This window comes from Haemaphysalis longicornis, unplaced genomic scaffold (genome assembly GCF_048455015.1).
Source record: "Haemaphysalis longicornis isolate Haplotype H1 unplaced genomic scaffold, Haemaphysalis longicornis Haplotype H1 scaffold_7, whole genome shotgun sequence".
Taxonomy (NCBI): domain Eukaryota; kingdom Metazoa; phylum Arthropoda; class Arachnida; order Ixodida; family Ixodidae; genus Haemaphysalis; species Haemaphysalis longicornis.
The window spans coordinates 131,749,925-131,770,841 of NW_027526422.1; the positions used below are offsets into that span (position 1 = coordinate 131,749,925).

The following is a 20,917-nucleotide window of genomic DNA, read 5'->3' on the forward strand; positions in this document are numbered from 1 at the left end:
AAACACGTGGTGTAAAAAAGGAGACGGTCTGACAAATTAAGCGAAATCTCGTTTCAAAAAGCGCGCGCATCCGGGTCCGTCGCTTCGGCGGAGTGATACACTACACGAGCTACTACCTGAGTAAGGTCGCTTACCCGACAATGCCCGTTCCCTCTGATCTGTCGTTCCGAGCTCCCCTATCGCTCACTCTGTCAGTAGAGCGACGCGAAAATTAACGAAGCTCCAAAAAACATTTTGCCGAAATTCCCCATCTATTGCTCACGCAGTAAAAGCGTAGTGCGAGCTTGATAGTCACTGCTGTTGTTCGGCGCACGGCAGAGGGAATTGTGCGCATCAAAGCTCCATCGGGGGAGGCGCATAAAGTAAACATTTTCTAGATGCCCTTTGCTTAAATATAAGAGCTCGAAAAAGATCACGGCAGAAGGTTTTACCGAAGCCATTGTGATAATTAGAGGCCAGAGTTTTTGGCGTCAGAAATGGTGTTTTAAACAACAAAAATAGGCAGCCAAAACAACGTTTTAGGCCTGCAACGTCGTATTTGTAGGCAACCTAAATGTTTACATAAACGCAAATAATTTCTAACGTAGGCGTGCGCAAACTGCATCTACGACAGGAAAATAAAAAAATATTACTGTGTATGATGGCACAAAGGCGCAAACCGCTGAACATAGCCGTTCAATTGTCACATAATACTGCTGGACGATTCATTGTCTTAATCCAACAAGTGCACTGCTCCCATTCATGTTCGATGTCCACTCCCGCTTGCTCAAGCGAGGCATATAATGAATCAGACATGAAAAATAATACGTGTGAAGCTGGGGATACTGGTTTAAAAATGCGCTACTTTAAGTCTGCCTGACGCAACTAAATAATTAGAAAACAAATACATAGAGAAATAATAAAGGCAAGAGAGACGACGCGTATTATTAAGAAACATAACATGTTTTCACGTGAGGGCTGTTAGGTACAACTCTAACAATTTTCTCATAAGTGTCTCGAATTGTTCTGCTGAGCACGAGGTCGCACGGTCGATCCCCGGCCGCGGCGGTCGCTTTTCTGAGGGAGGCGAAAAGCAAAAACGCTAGTTTGTGCGAGATTTCGGCGCACGTTAAAGATCCCCAGGTGGACAAAATTAATCCGGAGCCCTCCACTACGGCGCGCATCATCGCCTGCGTTGCGTCGGGGCATTAAACCCCTGAATAAATCAATTCTCGAATTGTTAAGACGGCCCAACTTTACCAAACACACTTCCACACATTTGAAGAGCATTTTTGAAAAGGTTTTTATTAGCCGAACCAATTTTTGATGGAAAAGCGTATTTTAGAGCCCGTCGACAGTGGGATATCAGAGCGTAAGAAAATGCAGCCCCGCAGTAATGTTTCGCCGCTGGTGTTTCAATGTACCAGTGATCTGCTAACCAAGGCGCGTTGGATGCCCAACCGTTGAGTTGAAAATAGAGTTCTATTTGAGTATATAGGGTTCTAGAAACGAGAATGTCACCGAGCACCTTTGAAGAAATCTGTTTGGGGAGCATACGGAACGCTGTCTAAGAATCACTGTAAAAATTATGGAAACGAGAGCAGCATCTCCAGATTACCGGATTCAGAATTGCGTCTCTTGTCACTGAGAATGAGTGTCCGACTTCAGTGCTGCTAGCAGTCGTTTTCCGGCAATTGGTTGAACTAGAGGACTAGATTGAAGCCCGTAGAATTCTTCCCACACAGTGTGGATAGGTAACATGAATAACGATCTAAAACTGCCCTTGAATGCGAAATTTGAGGCTAAATAGTGTTCATATAGGCACCGATATTGAAAATAGGCATTTATAAACGCCAAAATAGGCATTTATAGGCGCTATAAAACACCATAAAAACCCTCCTTTACCTCTAATTCATGCGTAAATATCAACTGAGTGGGGCAATAGGAGCGCAAGGAACGAACCAGGCATTTGCGTGAAATCCGGCCTCTAGTTACATGTCAGGTAATTTTGTTTCGAAAACAAAAGAACCACAGGAATGGAATATTATGTGCTAAAAATGTCCAGCAAAAAGTCACGTTTTTTGTTGAACTTTGTGAGCTGTAAAACTAAGGGCGGCTGCGATAACGAGGGTTTTGTTGGTTACCTATTTGCGGAACACCGCCTCGGAGTTTTACCTTGCATTGTTTTTCAGTACGCGCTCCAAATACGGAATCCTAGTTATGCGGCTCATGACAAAAAAAAATGTTTGGGCAGCTGGTATGTGGCAGTTGTGCGTCCTGTACGCCCCTAGAAACTGCAGATAACAAAATTCAGAGGCAAAAAAAAAAAAAAACAAACGAAAGCAAACGAATGCACACTGCCTTTTCAACTGCTATCTCTGTCGCTCACCTCCTAGCCCAAACAAAGCCTTGGTACTCTTCAGTGCGCATTCTTTCTCGCTGAACTATATACATTTTCAGAATTTCAGCCAAACATGAAAACGCGGTCTCGTAATGCGCCGTTCAGTTGTCGACACCCGTGGAATTGAGCCTCGTTATAACTAGCATACCTTTCGAGCGCGGGGGGCAACTCAGTGAAAGTTGCGAGCGCCGACCGCTCCTTGTATGGCTGATGCACTAGGCAAGCGCAGGGGGCGTATATATTGGGTTTCGCTTCTTTTATTGTTGTTGCTTTCATTGGGCTGTACGAGCTCACTGCACGCTAACATCTGTGTCCTATCTTGTGCCCCTAGCACGCATTAAATAGACGTGCAGCATTCGGTCGTTCGGATTTGTACACAGCAGTTCTTTTGTGGAACACAAGCGGTGGCACCGTTCCTCAATTGTTAGACGTGGGTAAGTGCTACTCTTCCTTGGGTTAAAGTTCATTTTTAGTTTTGAGCAACTAAGATGAGTTTAGAATTAAAGCGCAGTTGGTGCGATAACACGACCTGTTGCGTGTTTAGCAGCACTTAGAACTCAAACAGCTAAAACTACGTGCACTTTTCGCAGCTGCCTTTTACAGGTCCGACGCTCGCGCGCGTAAAATCCGACTCTCATGCAGAACCTGCGAGTATCTGCTTCAGGCGTGTAGATTAACGCAACTTCGGTTGATATGATAGCGTCGAAGAGTGGGCGTGAACGCGACTGCGGAATCCCAGCCACGGTGCTTCGTCGGTAGAAAATATAACATTTCCGGGAACTTGGGCGTTATCTGGTAATTGTTTATGTGCACACGCATGGCGGTGTGTCCATGGCGGTGTGTCCACTTTCTTGTCAGAGAAGCTGCACTAGGTCTGCAAAGAGTGTGCAACCAACGCACACATATGCTTGTTACGCTCGCTGCCACGTTTCAAGGGCGCAGATTTCATGCGACAGCTTTGTGTATTAATATCCAAAAAATTGTCGTATTAAGATGTTGCTTTCCGAAAAAGCAGGTCCCAAATTGATGCTGATGAATTAGCGGGCAATAAACTGTAGGTAATATATTTGTTGCTTTATCTTTTCATGTGTGCGTTTAAGTATGCAGCAACCTAAGGGAGCAACATAAATTCTAAAGCCATCAGGGCGGTCCAAACAGCGTCATAAATGAGCGACAAAAAAAAACCGAAATCGGATATTATGAAAAACAGAACTGGCGTGTGCATACATTCCGACGTATCGCTGTTCTTGAATCGCCATGCACACGCCAGTTCTGTTTTTCATAATATCCGATTTCAGTTTTTTTTTGTCGCTCATTTATGACGCTGTTTGGACCGCCCTGATGGCTCTAGAATTTATGTTGCTCCCTTAGGTTGCTGCATACTTAAACGCACACACGAATAGATAAAGCAACAAATATATTGCCTACAGTTTATTGCTCGCTAATTCCTCGGCATCAATTTGAGTCCTGCTTTTTCGGAAAGCAACCTTTTAATACGACATTTTTTTGGATATTAATACACAAAGCTGTCCCATGAAATCTGCGCCCTTGAAACGTGGCAGCGAGCGTAACAAGCATATGTGTGCGTTGGTTGCACACTCTTTGCAGACCTAGTGCATCTTCTCTGACAAGAAACTGGACACACCGCCATGGTACGGTTGCCTATAGTACCTAATAAACAAGCAGCTTTTGCGATGGGCCTATTTAATCGTTTTCTGTAGCCGTATTATTCCGGGGACAACCACATCTGCTGTATCTACTTTAAATGTGCCAAGAATACAGATTACAACTTTGTTCACTTTGTAAGAGCTACCATTTGGTCAGTCAGCTCCATTCCAACCATGAAAGACATTTTATTAGCCGGAATAACGCAAGAAATACTCAAAACCTTTTCACGTTTTGCGCATCAGGGACGGAATATGGGCGGGAGTGGCTTAAGATGGGCAGAACATGGTTATCAGTGTATAAACTGCGCGTTAGCGTTCAAGTGATAGCATAAAACAGAACTATACTAGAGGCGCCGCCACTAAATCCCAAAGTCATGTTCTTGGCAGTTGTTTAGGTAAGCGGCGGCCAATCCTAGAAACTTGGTTCTACGGCGTCGTAGAAAAATCGCCGGGAAATGGGAGTCACCACAGCTTCCTATGTTTTCTTCCCTGGGTCGAATATTTTTTACAGTTGTCAATAGAATTGGTGGCATTGTTATCAGGGTAAAATAGACTATTTAATTAACCGATAATTTTTTTTTCCTGCTCACGATCCCTTTAAACGCAAGTCACCGGCGTATACTCCCAGCCGTTTTATCCCTCAGGCTACATCTCTACGCCGCTGCACATTCGCTCGTATGAGGTACTGCCGCCCCTACAGAGCTGCTATTCTGCCTGCCTGCCTGCTGGAGCTCGCAGCACGCAAGGAAGGTGTGCCCCGGTTGGCTGCGGCTGGCGCGCACGTATTTGCCTAGTTAATGGCGCACTATCTTCCACAGCCGGGTCTTGTAGTCGCCCTTTCCGGTTCTCCTTTCGCCCGATTAGCTCAGGCACACGTGAGGCGCACGCACCATTAGGCCGTCATCTTCAGGCTGTGGACCGTCCATTCTACACGGCCCGTATGCCCCACGTAGACATTGCCGAATACGCAGCAACCGATCGGCAGTATTGCCGACACGCGGCACATATGTCGAACAGCGCACACATATAGTACAGAGCAAATGTTCTTGCTTGGTAGTCCATAAAATACTATTTTCTTTCAAATGGTGCACGTCTGATGGAGGCGGAACACAAAAACGCCCGTGTACACGAGATTTAGGCGCACGTTAAATATCCCCAGGTGGTCAAAATTAATCCGGAGCCCTCCACTACGGCGATCCTCATCGCCTGCTTTGCGTCGGCTCGTTAAACCCTACAAACAATCAATTAAAAGCTGCACATGGTTTAGCGGCGGCATAAGTCGGGGTACACCAGGACGGTCTAGCGACACTTGTCTATTTTTCTGTTGAAAAGACTGCGGCAGATATGGTGGGTTAAAGGTTGTAAGACTGAGAAGGAGAAGGAAAAGTGGAAGGAGTGCAAAAAGATTACTTAGTTGCATCCTCCGGTGGTGAGAGCAGTAATTGATTGCATGTGCGTGGTCGGAAGGTTCTACTTAAATGTAGCCAAAGTTCAGGGGTGTTCTAAGCTTTAGAGAGGAAGAAATACGAATAAACCGATGTGCAATGTGTCCGCGGCGCTTTAAAAAAACACCCCCAAGACTATGTGCACTGAGACACCCAAACTTCGAAAATGAACCGTGGGCGTTTTGTTCAGTGCATACTATCAGCTTTACCCGTAACCACTCTTTATCTTTTTGCTATTCTATTCTTCCAATCTATTTCCACGTCCCTTGACTACTGTGATAAATCTCTTTATCATCGGGGTAGACATTTGTGCCTTTCCTGAGAAAACGATATTCACCATCTTGCCTACTAGATGCGAAGCATCTCATGCTCGGAGCTGTGTCCCTCCCTCTCTAGTTGTTGTCCACCGTCCGCACTGTACTGCGGATGCGTGTTTCTTCAGCCCCGTCAGCGTTTGGCCTGACGTCAGCGCAGTACAGTATAAAAAGAAATAGTTAGACAGCGCCCGGTTTTAATCCCACGACTCTCTGGCCGCAACGGGAGGTACGTGGCGCTCTTCCCACGGCGCTACAAACTGAGACGGGAGCATGTGCTGCGAACACGCCTTATGCCCTTCACTCATTCAAACTACGTCAAGAAGCTACTGATACAACGAAGGCACGCGAAGCTAAACGTCAACGGAAACGAAGAACTGAAAACTTTAGAGGACGTTAAATTTCCCACGGAAAAGCTGTGCCGGGAAGCGCCACGCGCCTCGCAGCTCAACCAGAGGAGAGGACGAAGAGGGCGGGCAGCGGGGTAGGAGCGTGAGCACGCAATAAAGAAAGACGAGAACCACGAGGTGTTTGATCAGGTAACGTGAGTGTCGGTCTCTTCGCTGTCTCTACATTTCTCTACATTTCTCTGTCCCTACATGGTAATCCGCAATACGTTCCCATTCGTGCTCAGATAAATGAAACAACATAACGGCAACACAATGGAACCTACGCGGACCCCTATGATGCTTCGCATCCTCCTCATGGTTCCCCATGGGAAGATGGTGTAATTTTTTTATAAACCCCATGTGTAGTTGGGTGGGGGTATTTCCTCTTTTTTTTCAAACCAAGTGAGTGGTGTTCTTGGACTGGTCACTGTACGTTTAACGGAGGGACCGATGCTCGCTTAGGGGGGAAAGAGCGGCCGAGAATCGAAAAGTGTCGAAGCTAATGCGAGTTTCTGGGGTTCATTTTTGCTCTCTTTATTGTATTACATATTTCGCCCCCAAAAAAGGAATGGGCAATATTCAAGGCGAGGCACTTTCTCAGAACATTACTTTATACAAGCAAAGTATTTCAACTGCCCTGAGCAGTGCCATTTAAAAAGAATTCGATGTTCGTGTGCGAGCCTCCAATTTTCGGCACTATAAATGAGCTAGTGCAAAAGAAACAATTACTGGTGGTTGAGATGTAAGCACAAAAAATGATTTAAAAAACTGAGAGCATAATTAGTGAAATCATTAGTGAAAGCATTAGTGAAAGCATAATTACCTTAGGAGTCGCGGTCACAGCATTAGTTTTTCTAAATTGAGCAAAACAATACACTGATTTTGAAAACTTGGGCGCTCTAAGATTTGCACTTTAAATATCGGTATTCGGGGTATGTTTGCCTAACATTTGTACCATTGTGCACTTGTGTTTGAAATTCTCGCAGCGAGGCTTGTTTGTTTCAACAGTTGCCCGCTGGAGATTTCGCGGAAAGCAATGCATTGTTCAATCGGACAGCGTTGTACACCAGCTAACACAGGTTGCAACGGTCCACGAAATGTCGCCCGCTAACCATGTAAGCTGCTATCGACATTCGGTTTGGTATGAGCAACAGGTGACTCAGCGGAAGCGTGCCGGGAGAACGTGACTGTGTTTATCGTATCTGCCGGTGCTTGACTACCCTAATCCTCTATCTATCCAAAGCCGACTATACGTAGCCACCGGCGGATGTACAGCTCCGTCATACTAGGCCCTCGTGACTCTCGCGCCCACGCTATCTTTGTAACTTAGTGCATCCAGGAATTTCGAAGATTAGGAGCAATACTTAACGGAACGTTACTCGCCGACCCTCGAGTTCTCTAGAGCTCATGGTGGGCGGTGCCCATTATCAGCAAGAGCACTAACTCTATGCACTGTGCTCCCGACGTTCTTATCTCAAACCCAGACAGAACAAAGCATATACGGAAAAAAACCTGGCACTGATAGCCGAACGCGGGACGTCAAGAGAGAAAATAGCCTGTATATATATACCGTCCGCTCTTCTCGTCCAGTCAGTCCGTGTTTCAACCGCCGCCGCAGACAAGAGGAGAACGATGGCCGTGGAGCTGTACAACACTACGGGAAGCCCCCCCTGCACCTTCGTCAGGGTTGTGGCGAAGAAACTGGGCATTGAACTCACCCTGCACGACATCAACTTGATGGCCAAGGAGCAGCTCAAGCCAGAATTTGTGAAGGTACGTTTGTTGTTGGAACGTAACTGTTATTATGTAACGTCATCAAAACCACACTCTGTTGTTCCGTACTGGTGTCGGCGTCACCTATCGGTTTACTTAGTAAGTAGTCCACCGGTAGCTCCACCCTGGAGTCTTTCACAAGCAAAGCATTTTGGGCAGGCCTAACAGCTAGCTCATGGTTACTTCCCGTGGTGGATTATTTTCGTGTGCTTGCTGTGTTACCTCAAGCACGCTGCCAAGCTTGTTAAATATGGGAACACAGTCAACATAAAATTCTATTAGACTTGCTTCAGAACTGAGATGCAGTCTGTTTCAATGCCAAAAAATAGTGCGGGACACACCTGGGAAAAATGCAGCAAGGTAATCGATGACTAAGGGGCGTTTCCTTCTGCCAATGCCACGTGTTTTGCATGTTCTAGTCGACCTCGATAATCACACATGTTAGAACAGAGTGCTCTATAGATTTAAATTTTATTTGGTAAACTTTATTTGGTCTAACGTTTACACGCAGCGGCCCTTTTTACCAAATCGTAAAAGGACAGGTAGCTTGGTGCGGCGTGAAAGTTATTTCAGCCGAAACGATGATGGCTGAGACGTTCCCCTCTTGCGGGGTCGTTCCTGGTCCATAAGGTCCTAGGCAAGTGCGGCCAGTGGCGCTTCGGAAATCAGCTCGAGCTGACTATTGGGATTGCGGCTAACACGCTGCTCCACCCACGTTGCTGGGCTGAGAAGTGGGGGCATAGTTGGTGTGGGGTGGCAGTTCCGTACCTCGAGGTATAGGATACAAAGGAGACGGCCATGTTAGCAAATGGTCGGTACTGGGTGACGTAGAGTGTGTGAAGAGTGGTGCCGTAGGAAAATGCAGCGGTTAGGATGCGATGCAGGACTGATTCTTATGTTTTGTGCAGCATCAGATACAGCGGAAAGAAGTGTTGTCGTTGTTGATAGAATTGAGAGTGACTCAGGTGGTTTGACATGACTGAGTCCATATCTGTAAATGAGCTCTAAAATGTGGTAACGTGAGCTGCAATTAGAGCAGGAAGGTTTCCAGTGTTACCAGAATGACCCTGAAAATTGTATATTGTCACCCAAAAGGAAAAACTATTGCGACTGAGGCAACAGCGCGTATGTTTTTGCAGATGTAGTTATCCATTTTATGCCAAATAAAAGGCCCTAAAATCATTAATAACTGCTTTAATGCGGTTTGCTTTGTTTTGTTCTAGCTGAATCCACAGCATACGGTGCCAACCATCAACGACAACGGCTTTGTGTTGTGGGAAAGGTGAGTTCAAATATTTTAAATTACGAGTTTCCCTAGGAATTTTTTGTCTGAGAGTACAAAAAAATGGCTGCGGCTTAGCTCGGCTAACCTTGGATAGACAAAGCAAAAGATTGGGTTAGTCTGGTTGAGTCTTGGTTTCGCTTGGTTAAACCATTTATTTAGCTGTATTGCCGACCACGTCTCAAAGCCGTTCAGTTCCGTGCAACGCTCACAGGAGGCCGGGCGAACGCGGCGTTCATTCAAGGCGAACGCCTCGTTCTCTTCTCCGGGTGCTAGACGATTCACGTTGCCCGAAACGACATAGAGATCCATGCATGGGAGGCTGCGGGGGTGGTTGGCTCTCTCGGACTCAGCGGCGGTGGCGACCGCTGTCGGCGCGCGGCGACAGCGGGCCCGGCGAATCACGCGATGCGCTTCGAGGGGTATGTCGCCGGGGGTGTCTCGGTCAAAAGGTCATTTCCGCATCCTATACGAAATCGCTGGACGGAATCAGTAAAGCCTTGCTTTAAAAATGGTAACAGGTAGGCTCAGTGGGCTTGTGATGGATATTTTTGCATAAAGTGCATGCAAGGGTGCTCTCTGTTGCGCCGTACAACTGAATTGTAGATGGAGAGTTCTTTGCCACACTTCTGCATACAACGCGTATTATTTACTCGCCATTATTATTTAACGCGTATTATTTACTCCAAATAAAGTGAATGATTTTATTGTGACTATTGGACAAAAACACCCAATTGAACACACCCAACGACCTTCTCTACATTGGTCAATGAATATCAGGTATCGGGCAGCTACCACAACAGCGACCCCCGTAAAATGTTGACAGCCTAACATGCTATATTGACGTGCAAAAGTAGCCGGTTTTGGTTTACGCCCTAGGCAGTTAGCCGCCAGAGATGAGCAAACTGATGAAGTCGACTTAAATCTCAGACAAGACCTGAGTTTAACCATAATCGGTACGGTCAGAGACATGGTCCTTCTGACTGGGTGAGGTCGCAGGTTTTCAACTTAATAGCAGCCGACCAACTTGAAGGCGGTAAGATTGTACCTGTAGTCCTGCGTGAGTTATTTTCCATTTTCACGAGATGCAAGCCGTGCATGACGAAGTCGAGCGTGGCTGTTAAATGGAGACTGCCCCACTTTTTTTCAGCTTTTTTCTGCATCTTAAATGCTTTCGAAACGTACTCGGCAAACACATTCAGTACTTGGAATAGGGACCAAGAACCTCAGCCAAAAATGACTGCTTTATGCCCATCATATAACTGTGTCATCTGTACTCCCCCTGAATCTGTGTCACAATATTCATATTTACTGATAATGAATTTGCACGACTCTTTACTACAAACTGTCGATATTATATTCTGTTTGGCATTTCGTGCCATATTCCGTACTTTAGTACGGCATATCATCGTGTATGGGATGGAACTCCGCACGTTTGACTCATACCCACGGAGCAAGATATGAGCTCGTACCCAATTCAACTGTGCATATAGTAATCATGTCCGATCAACGCCTGGGGTGTTGTTGCTTATTTCGGCACTTTCTACCTGCCCCCTATTCCGCAGTCGTGCCATTGCCCTCTACTTTGTCGAAAAGTATGCCCCGGATACATCGCTCTACCCCAAGGATGTCCAGAAGCGTGCCACCGTCAACCGGATGATATTCTGGGAATCCGGCAGCTTCCTCACTGCACAGATGGCCTACTTCGTAAGTGCGCTGAAGTGACAACGGCCATTTCTCGTAGCCTTCAAAAGTGCTTCTTCACACTTCGTTTCTCAGTACCGCTTCTCAAGGACCGATTTCTCTCTTATTTCCTGTTGACCTCAGTAATGACGTAGGCGTTACCTAATGCTTAGTAATCAAAAATACATGAGGCGAACGACTTAGCGGTAAGAAAGTGGCGATTCGCCCTACGTTTAAAAATCGACGTCTCGACAATGTCAATTTGTCTTAGTGCAGTGTTTGTTTTTGTTTAACTATACAGCCATACGTCGAGCTCACTTAAAATGGTGTTAAAGTCGGGAGCGCATATATTTACATTTTCATGCCTTTAGTATAAAACAGGCGCAGGACACAATGTTTATTGTCTTTCAGCAAACATTTTTTCCCCCATGAAGCATCATTCTTTTTAAATATCATGCCTAATTGGGTCATGCCATGAGCTTGTATTGTCAAAAAGTAACTTTTTTTATTCAATCTACACACGTGTTCTCACTGAGCTACGCCCCTTACTTCGGTAGTAACGAAGCGCACAGAACGGCAGAATTGGTTGTATACTTATTACTGCTCGCGCGACATCAGCTTTACTTTCCAGGTGAATTGACAAACGTGGAGTGTTTTCAGCTATGAAAGGTTAGTGGCGGGAGCACTAACTCCACCGCTCGATTTCCTTCAACAAAAGAACGCGAGAAAATCATAACTGCATTGTATAACTCAAACGAAAAGCATGTCCTGAAATGGCGGTGCAGTTATAGTCGGCGATAGGCTTCGGACGTTTGCCGCACCCTGCGAACGGAGAAGTAGAGCACGGTTACATCCACCATCCAACTCGACGTTTTTACGCCCCTCCGGCACTGAGCGAACAAGAAATAACGCAATGCGCCCCAACAGGCATCACTAGGAGTACATAGTCCGCACGACGAGAAGGAAAACTCCCATTACGCTCCAAAGAACCAAGCAGCAAATAGGTGGAGGTATATTATTTACACGTGGGTGGCTCTCCAATAGCGCATGAAATCAGTGAGAGCAATCTACTTCTAAGTAGCGACCTACGTGCCTTTCTGAGATGAATAACTTGTTGGAGTGGGACTTCGCCCGCCAGAAACGCGCCGTGCAGTGTTCGCACAAATGAGGCAATGGCACAACAGCGGGCGCTCTCCAACTTGTGTACGCACTAGCTAATTTGAATATTTAGCCCCGCTCTTTGCGAACACTATTAAAGCAGTGTTTTCGTCCATGTCCCTCTGCCCAGAGGACAGCTCTGGCGCTTTCTACGCGGCCGGCATAGTCCGCTGTGCACGCTCTGGCGCCATTCATTTGCAGGCTCAAGCAATGATTGGAAAAAGGTCATTCTTAAGTCTAGTTCCACGACCGCCCTGGACTATTACCCTCTTCGTTTAGAACGTTCGGAGGTTTTAGTCGTGTTAAAAAAGTTGATGTGGTGGTAAAGTTCAGTCAGAGATCAATTCTACAGGATTTATTCTTTCCCCCGAAGCCTTAAAGTTCATCTATGCGGAAGCGATGCTGAAAGCAGAATTGCTCTCATTTTGCTCACATTTGGCTGCCGCAAAAAAAGTGGCGGAGAATGGTCAACAACACGGTAGGAAATCATTATCCACTTAGAGGACAGAACCGTGTAAACGAAACCAAAGGTATCCGCTGCAGAAAATAAAAAAGGAAGTTCGGTAGCTTTTTTTATCGTGAATCGTTTAATGTAAATCGACTTAGCTCCTAGGGTACACAAAGCGTCATATGTAAAAGGAAGTCGAACAAAAAGCGCCCAAGGGTTGAGCGCGGGCTGGACGACGCTGCGAGGATTAGAAGTCGAAGCGGGTTTTGAGAGCAAGGAAAAACAAACCGCATTGGGCTGCGAGGCAACATGCAGTGCTTAGATTACGCGTTTTAGGAGTCTAACGGGCAGTTCGTGACGAGGCTTAGCATCTGCCTAAGGTCTTCCTCGTACTGCTGTTGAATTGGAACAGTGGACTTCCGTCGCTTTTCTAATTCGGACATAACGAGTTATTTCTGGATATTTGCGACTTCTTTGCGGTCAACGTATTCCTCGCTACTTCCGCGAAGGGCAGCTGGTACGAAATCAGTCGTTTTCGAATTAACGTTTCTCTTCACGTCTGGTTTATTGCCCCTCTGGATACTAAACATAAATAATGATATTGGGTAATTAGGATGCCTTATTTCGTAACAACGTTTGTTTCTGCCGTAATATGCTCTCAGTCAGTTGAATCCGCAACATTGCAGCCGTTTTTTATAGCAAGAACCAAGTTATCACGCTGAATCTGGTGTGGTGGAATAGGCGGAATCTGAGCTAATATATACATAACTTCCTTGCAGGTGAGCCTGCATATACTATGCAAGCAAGACTACAAAAGCTCAGCGCTGTGTAGGATGACCTGGAAAGAGTTGCATCTGCGGTATCGCAAAAATTTCAAGGGCCTCGGCAGCGCTACTCCGTCTTTAGAATGTAGTTTTGTAGAGGAACGATGCAAGCAGAGATACATCATATGCACGCTCACACCCGCACAGCTGCACAGGCATGTATGTGTGCATAGGCGCAGACAATGTCTCCAGAACGTGTGAACATCGACCCGAACGTAGCGTTGTGCCTTCTGCTGCAATAGCGCCTGGTTGTCTCTTGGCACATGCAGGTCATCGTTAGCGGACATGTGCGTCTTTAAGCCTTTGACTGGAGTTTGAATGCAGTGCGCGGGACCGCTATGCTGGCTGTGCTATGAAACGTGCTCAAATAAAAAAATTATCATACGGGCAGCGGACAACACCACTTGACTACGTCGAAGAATAGCTTCCATTGCTGTGCAGTGTGACAAGAGGAATTATTGTCGTCTATGCTTGTGTTCGAGTGTCCCCGTTGTTCAATCCTTTAAAACATTTATCAATGACACAGCCAGACGTTCTGGCAAAATTCCTATCTGTTCAGGTTAGCATTTGCGTCACAACAGCTCCACATAAGGACTGCAAAGAACGATTGCGGGATTGTAATGTACGCGACAGGAACATTTAAATGGTTGGCTAATGTGTAGTGCTGCTGAGCACGATGTCACGGGTTCGGTTCTCGGCCTCGGCGGTCGCTTTTCTGATGGGGGCAAAAATAAAAAACGCCCGCGTGTACAAGATTTCGGCGCACATTAAATATCCCTACAATTAATGAATAAATGTTTGGCTAATTGAGCGGCATTGGTGGAACCAAAAAAAGTGAGACTGTTTAGCTAAAGTAGCTATCTTTCACCGTGCTATTAGAAGAGTTAGCCCTACCAAGGTAACGCAAGACCATCTTTACCATAGAATCTTCTGCGATAGTTCTATAAGTGATTCGCTTTCCTGTAGGTTTTTTGACGTGTTTACCTTTTCAGGTAATTTTTGTGTTCGTATGATGTACGTGAGTTTGAGGTGATAAATATTTACGTATAACACAAATATCAGCCGGGGGAGTGGCAAGCGGAAGAGACAAGGGCAGATTTTGACGCCGTCGCGCGCACTTGTGTACGCGTTGCGCTTGTCGGGCAACGACTTTATGACGGCCGCTGAAATTGAAGGCGCAAATGTTTCTTGGAGAGATCGCCTGCTCCTGAACACGTACTCGCAGCTGCCATTTCGAGGTTGTCGCCCCTTATCTGATATCTGTGTTTACGTTTACACAACTCTCTTTGTCCGCAGCGGCCCAAGTGGTTCAAGGGCCAAGAGCCCGGCGAAGAGCTGAGGGAAGCCTACGATAAGGCCCTAACCACGGCCGTCACCCTCCTCGGAGACAAGAAGTTCCTCTGTGGAGACCACGTCACCCTGCCTGACATTGGACTCGCCTGCTCCCTCGGAGTGGCCATTGAGGTGAGGAGCCGGTCGATCGAGCGTTTTCTAATGTAGGGCACACGTCTCTTCTGGGTGAGACTATGGCTCTACTGCAAGCGAAATTTCACCTTTCGATAGTTACCGTGCCTAAAAAAAGTGCTTGGTGTTAAACTTACCTTGAAAACGTGAAAGCTTACCTTCAATCTTCACAGTGTGGCATAGAGAGAGAGAGAGAGAGAGAGAGAGAGAGAGAGAGAGAGACAGAGAGAGAGAGAGATAGAGAGAGAGAGAGAGAGAGAGAGAGAGAGAGAGAGAGAGAGAGAGAGAGAGAGAGAGAGAGAGAGAGAGAGAGAGAGAGAGAGGGAGAGAGAGAGAGATCTTTAATGGGCAAGTGAGACCAGCCAGGCTAGGCGCCCGACTTGCTACATCAAACGGAGGTGAACGTGTGATGTAAATATATGAAAAGAACTCTCACTTGCACATGAATACTCAAACACAGAGACGCACACGAAAAGCACACACGCAGTCAGGCGATATGCCTAGTCATTTGTCCGAGAGTTCATAGCTGACTCTCAAGTCCAGTGCTCCGGAGGAATATTAAGAATTTATAGGTTATGTTAACTGGACGAGCATGTTTGAACTGAGAATTAGGCAATTAAAACGCCCGAAATGCCAGGGCCGAAAGCGTAAGCAAACATTTCTGTGATTTTCTTATTGTCTCAAACCAAGCAGGCACGTGCACATGTACATCCGTATGGACATACGCACGTAGATACGTACACAAATACACAGCCATACGTACACCACAAACACGAAAACAAACCTGTGCACTAATACATACGTTGATGTGCGCATATGCGAACACACACACACACACACACACAGACAGACACACAGACACGGACACACAGACACACATGCGCGCACATGCATAATACGCGCACGTGCCCCCACACAGAAGTACATATTCAAGGACTGCTCCCGCAGAGTACTCTCTTCGCGTATAAAGGAGTCTCGTTATAGCCAAAAACGCTAGTGTTGCCGCTGCTTCTCCCTCCCGCAGCTGCTGGTTGCTATGCCCCCTTCTACCGCACACACCGCTGTAGTCGCTGTGTGCTCGTCAGAGACATAAAGGTTTTCACGGTTTCGTTGCAGCAGGTTGCTCCCGACATACGGTATTTTTGCAATTATAAGCACCCCTCGATTCTGAGCACTCTCCCTTACTTTAAAAAAAAAAACAATCGGAAAAAAAGTTTGCATGCGAATCTAAGCACTCGCTTTTTTAAGCAACCATCGCAAGGTGGATTTCAGACGCGTGGAAGCGGGCCTGAGTTGACGTTGTGGCCCAGTCAATTATGAAGTTTTCTATTTCAAACCACTTCAACGGGACAGAAGACTACCTACTGGGGTTACTCTCAGCGGCGGCCCAGGCGGCGCAACGGACTCAAACGGTAGTGCGGTTGACTGAGTATCCTACGCAAGCAGTGGGTTCACTGTCTGTACGAATTTTTTTTTTTGAATGTTTGCCAAATAAAACACTATTCCCTGCGCTGTTCTCGTCGAGCTACGGCCGCGAAAAAACTTGTGACTATGGGGTTAATTCGTGTATATCGAATGTAAGCACCCCCTCACTTGGGGCATCAAAGCGGGGGAAAAGGGGGGGGGGTGCTTAGAATATACTAAATACGGCATTTCCCGCCGTGGCGGGAAATGCCGTATTTATACGGAAATGCCGTATACCGGCGGTCTGGCTCTCCTGGTGCGGTAACTGGCGCCGACGGCCACGCTTTACTGTCTCATCCGACGCTACCCACGTGAGCGCTACCGCGAACTTTTGGGCAGGTTGCGCCATCTAGTGAATCCCCCGTGGGGCAGCTCCCAACGAAATCACCTGTCGCGTCGCGGGCAAATGGAATTGGCGCGCCTTCTGCCACGCCCTTCTCGCGCAATGTGCCAAGTACTATTCTCGGCCAGTAGGATTTGTTTCGACTAGAAAAAGGTACCCACACGTGTGCAACAGCCTCGTGGCTGCGCAATGTGTCGTCGTGACCATTCTGTTGCAGGTGCGGAGAGCACCTATCAGTAATTCAGACCACGATTCATGTCAGACATTCCAAACAAAGCGATGCAAACACCTTCGCGAACTTTACAGACAAAATATCCCACTACACACTTCATACATTTCAGATGGCAACCTCATGATTTCTCTTCAGCGCGATTTTAAGATTTTACGTTGTTACCATTATTAAGTATTCACACCTCATTCGCAATCGCGCATTGTCACAACTTGACCTTCTGCATTAGTTTTCTTCAGTGTCAATAACCGATTTTTATGTTATTATTGCTCACCAAGTTTAGTGTTAATTCGATTTAGTACTTTTTCTTACCAATTGTAGTATTTGACTAGTTATTTAATGCACTTTTTAGCGCTTTATTCAAGTATATGGCCTTGCTCCGTTAAAAACCAAACATCATTACCATCAGAAGAAAAGCAGAATCAGATTTCTGTGTCTACGCCCCGCAGTAAACACCGACATCGCGGACAAGAATCGAACCCGGGACTTGGCGTGTATCTACAGGAAAGCTCTTTGAAAATGGCACTCTTCTACAGCGTGTACCTCCCCGTTTCGGCGTATGACGCAAACCACTCGACAATCCTTTATACATAATTACGTGTTATTGCTCGCTTAAGTTAATCGTTTTCTTGAAATAGGCGAGTACTATACCAGGTTTACTCCTTCAGCCTCCTTGCTGTCAGTTTCTGCAGTCTCCTGAGAAGTCTGTTTCGTAAGAAGATTTGTTGTAGCGTACACTTATAGACACCTGTGCCGACGCATTTAGTAACGCTTCGAAAATGGGACACTCCATGTTCTCGCGCTGAGTGCTACCTGCTCACTTGACATCGAGTGAAATGTACATTTGCAAAACCGACACGAAGAAGCGTTTGGGCAATAGGCCGCCTCTTTAAATCTCGCTAAGCAGGAAGGAAACAAACGTCTTGGCGCGAATGATACCACTGCGCTATTTCTCTCATCCACTCTTAAGGTGGTCCGGAAGAGCCCCGCTGCCACACGCTGCGTGAATTGAGAGTCCGTGTGGTCAACCGCGCCATTTCCGTCGCTCGTATCTCTACGCACGTTTTGCTCCAGTTCTTAATTTCCTCGTGAGGAAGCGTTCGCTCCAAAAAGGATGGTGATTCCGTGAGGAACTCCTTTTATTGAAGAGACCCGTTGTACTGCAGGACTTTTCTTTGTTGGAGTCTTCTTTGCACTAATTGAGGTTAAATTATATTCCTCTTGCACATGCGTTTGATTGCTAAATCCCCCTGTCATCGTCTTGAGTGTGCCGCTTTTTTGAAGACCAGGGAATCTTTAGAGAGCAAAAGCCTATAAGTGGTACCTGTCAAGAAGTAAGATGAGAAAATGACGTGGAAATAGAAATGCAACAGTGCTTTCATTGAGCGTAGACCCAGGCGTGCCTCGCGCGAAGCGAGCCAGGCATTACTCCGGACTTCCAGACTCGACGTCAGCGTGTGGAATTTCGACCTAAGCACTATTGCTTATTGTGAAAGCAAAATACGAAAGTACTCTTGAACAGGCCGTTTCAGTTTTCGATAGAGAGGTCGAGGTGTTCATATAATGATTCGCCAAATATACGCACCTCATGCGCCAGCTATTCTCGAGGACATGTATTCGCAGACATTAAGCGGGGGGAAGGCAAAAGCTTATAAAAGCTTACGCCGAGTGAATGACTAGCTCTTCGAGTTTTTTTTTTTTTTTTTTGCAGTTCATAAACAGTTTCAACCAATGAGGCTGTCCCTTTCTTAGTAGATGGAACAAAAAAAAAGTCCGCGTTTACGAGGTTTCAGCTCACGGTAAAGCTCCCCCGGTGGCCCCAACTCATCTGTAGTTCCCCCACTATAGCTACTCGGGTGCAAGGTTCCAAAAGATTTCGCTTCGGTATTAGTAGCTAAAAGTACGCGAGAATGCTTATAAAATTTATTTTAAATGTGTTATACTCGACGAATATGCACCCAGCGCTTAATCAGTGCCGTCTGAAACGACTAGGAAGGGGCAACGGAAGAACATTACATCCGGGTACCACCTTCTGTTGCCGGGAGCTGTGCCTTTAAGTTAGCCTTCGCCATAACGATGACTTCATACCAAAAGGGACAAATCTCGAAAGGCGTCGTTTCGCAGTGATGAGAAATGTTGGTTCGTTTAAACATTTACATTAGACCACTCGGAGTTGTGGACACCTGTCGAGCTTCCGTACCCATGGTGCTCTTGTCGGTAGCCGGTTCAGGCACTTACACGTTATATGCCTTATCACTGGTTACTGTGGCTGATGATTAAATATGGTAATCATTTGGGGTACGTTAACTCACCTTTAAATATTTGTGGCGATTATGCACTCCTAAAAAACAAATCAAAAACAAAGCAGAACAAGAAAAATTCACTAGTGGGACAGAATGAGCAATTTACGTGCGCCTGAGATAGGAAAACGTTCTTCCGGGTTGCAATAACCTTGCACGCTTGCATTTCGCAGCCCGTAGTAAAGGAATGAAAACAGCACAAACGGAAGGTTCCAACAAGCTGCAAAAAAAAACTTCCGCACTTTAAAATTCAGGCCTCACCGTGACACAGCTTAGCCACTAAAAGGAAATAACCAGGAGGTGAATTTTTGTTCAGTGATTTTGACGCAGTGATGTGTTGTGCTTGTTGACAAACGTTTATTTGGAGTGGAAGATGGTGTTGTGGGCTGCCTACCTAGCGCACAAAGACGTGACACATGGGAACCTCGCTTGCGCGGGACATAGGGTTGGTCTGCGTCTCTGGCAGGCAGCTGCTCGGCTCGCGCTCCTACTGCTCCCGGGAGAGGAATAGATTGAGCTCTGAATTCGACAATCATGCAACTCGGCGAGGAGTACCGCTACCTCCGCCCGTTTTGCAGGCACGCGTATGCTCCTTCCATTTTCGTTTACAACTCATTACGTTTAGCTGAAGTGCAAGAACTTGCAAGCTGCTTTCCTCCCACTTTGGTCATACTGGGCATCGCGTGTTTTTCTCTTAGCCAGGACATCCCTTCCTTAGTCTTCCGGTGGAGCTTGAGAAAAAGGAGCTGTTTGCTTTGCGAATATATCAATTTGAATCAAGTGGAGATATTAACCAGTAGCTCCAATAAACACTAACCGTGGCAACAACGGAATTTCTGGGGCTTTATCAAGCAGCTCCGGTTAGCCACCTATACAAAGTCTTTGAAATTTAATGGTCATTTGGTTACTTCTCTTCAAAGAACTTACATTTCCATTGGACAACGGCTAAAGCTTTTGCTGAGGTCTGCAGCGCCCATTCGGGAGCATCTCCAGAAAAATGTTTGTCGACAGCTTGCGACATGAGAAAAAACGTTCATTCAAATAAAGGGGCTGGGAAAGGGGGAGAAAGGGAATGACCTGTGGGTGGCCGCGTGCCTTGGCAGTCGCCCTGGCCCGAGTGATCAGGAACTCCTGGTCTTCAAGCCATCTGCTGCGCAGCAGGCTCTCCCACTGACAACTTGCGAGCGAAGCAAAATTTCATTTGGCGTCTGGTTCACTGTACATTGTTCAAAACGAACACATTGCTCTTTTTTTTTCACGTGGCATGCAGGGAGCCGACTACGACGGCATGGAGAAGTTCCCGCAGCTGCAAGAGTACTACAAGCGCGTCAAGGCCGCCCTGCCAGAGTACGAGCAAATTGCCGCTGAGCCACTGCGTCTCATCCGCGGCATGGTGGAACGCGGCAAGAGCGGACAGCCGGCGCACGGCCCCCCCAAGTAAACGACGAGACGGACATCGTGTCCGGTACGCGCAGTAAGCGTGCGCGCTAAATAAAGTGTTTTTGCTGGGCACCTGATTGGTTCATTAACATCACAATCATCAATGACATCATCCTCTAATCAAACATCTATACGCATTTGTTTATGAAACCTGTAAGTTTTATAGGATAGGGGGTGATATAGGATGGGAGTCTTATAGGATAGGATTTTTACAAGAGCAGGTTTTACAGGATGGGAGTAACGTAGAGGTTATCTGGGACAGGCAGCACACAAATTTATAGGACAGCCATACAGGACACTGCCACGTCAAACCC

At 46.5% G+C, this 20,917-nt stretch overlaps 1 protein-coding gene across 2 annotated transcripts; it reads left to right on the plus strand.

Annotated features, from left to right (window-relative positions):
- Window positions 1-2,653: 2,653 nt before the first annotated feature.
- On the plus strand, window positions 2,654-20,675 carry LOC144146995 (glutathione S-transferase 1-1-like). Of its 2 annotated transcripts, none has more exons than XM_077678994.1 (6): window positions 2,654-2,814; window positions 7,786-7,968; window positions 9,192-9,250; window positions 10,816-10,957; window positions 14,660-14,827; window positions 20,434-20,675. In XM_077678994.1, exons 2-6 carry the CDS (start codon window positions 7,828-7,830, stop codon window positions 20,602-20,604), a joined length of 681 nt encoding a protein of 226 aa, XP_077535120.1. In that variant the 5' UTR covers window positions 2,654-2,814; window positions 7,786-7,827; the 3' UTR covers window positions 20,605-20,675. The 2 variants fall into 2 exon arrangements, with proteins under 2 accessions (XP_077535120.1, XP_077535121.1); XM_077678995.1 differs by having other exon boundaries at window positions 2,663-2,814; window positions 7,790-7,968.
- Window positions 20,676-20,917: the final 242 nt, after the last annotated feature.

Excerpts from the sequence above, each read along its gene's own strand:
- LOC144146995 (XM_077678994.1), top strand. The coding sequence starts at position 7,828 with ATGGCCGTGGAGCTGTACAACACTACGGGAAGCCCCCCCTGCACCTTC. Across the intron at positions 7,969-9,191 it reads TCAAGCCAGAATTTGTGAAG|CTGAATCCACAGCATACGGT; the intron begins GTACGTTTGTTG and ends GTTTTGTTCTAG. Across the intron at positions 10,958-14,659 it reads CTGCACAGATGGCCTACTTC|CGGCCCAAGTGGTTCAAGGG; the intron begins GTAAGTGCGCTG and ends CTTTGTCCGCAG.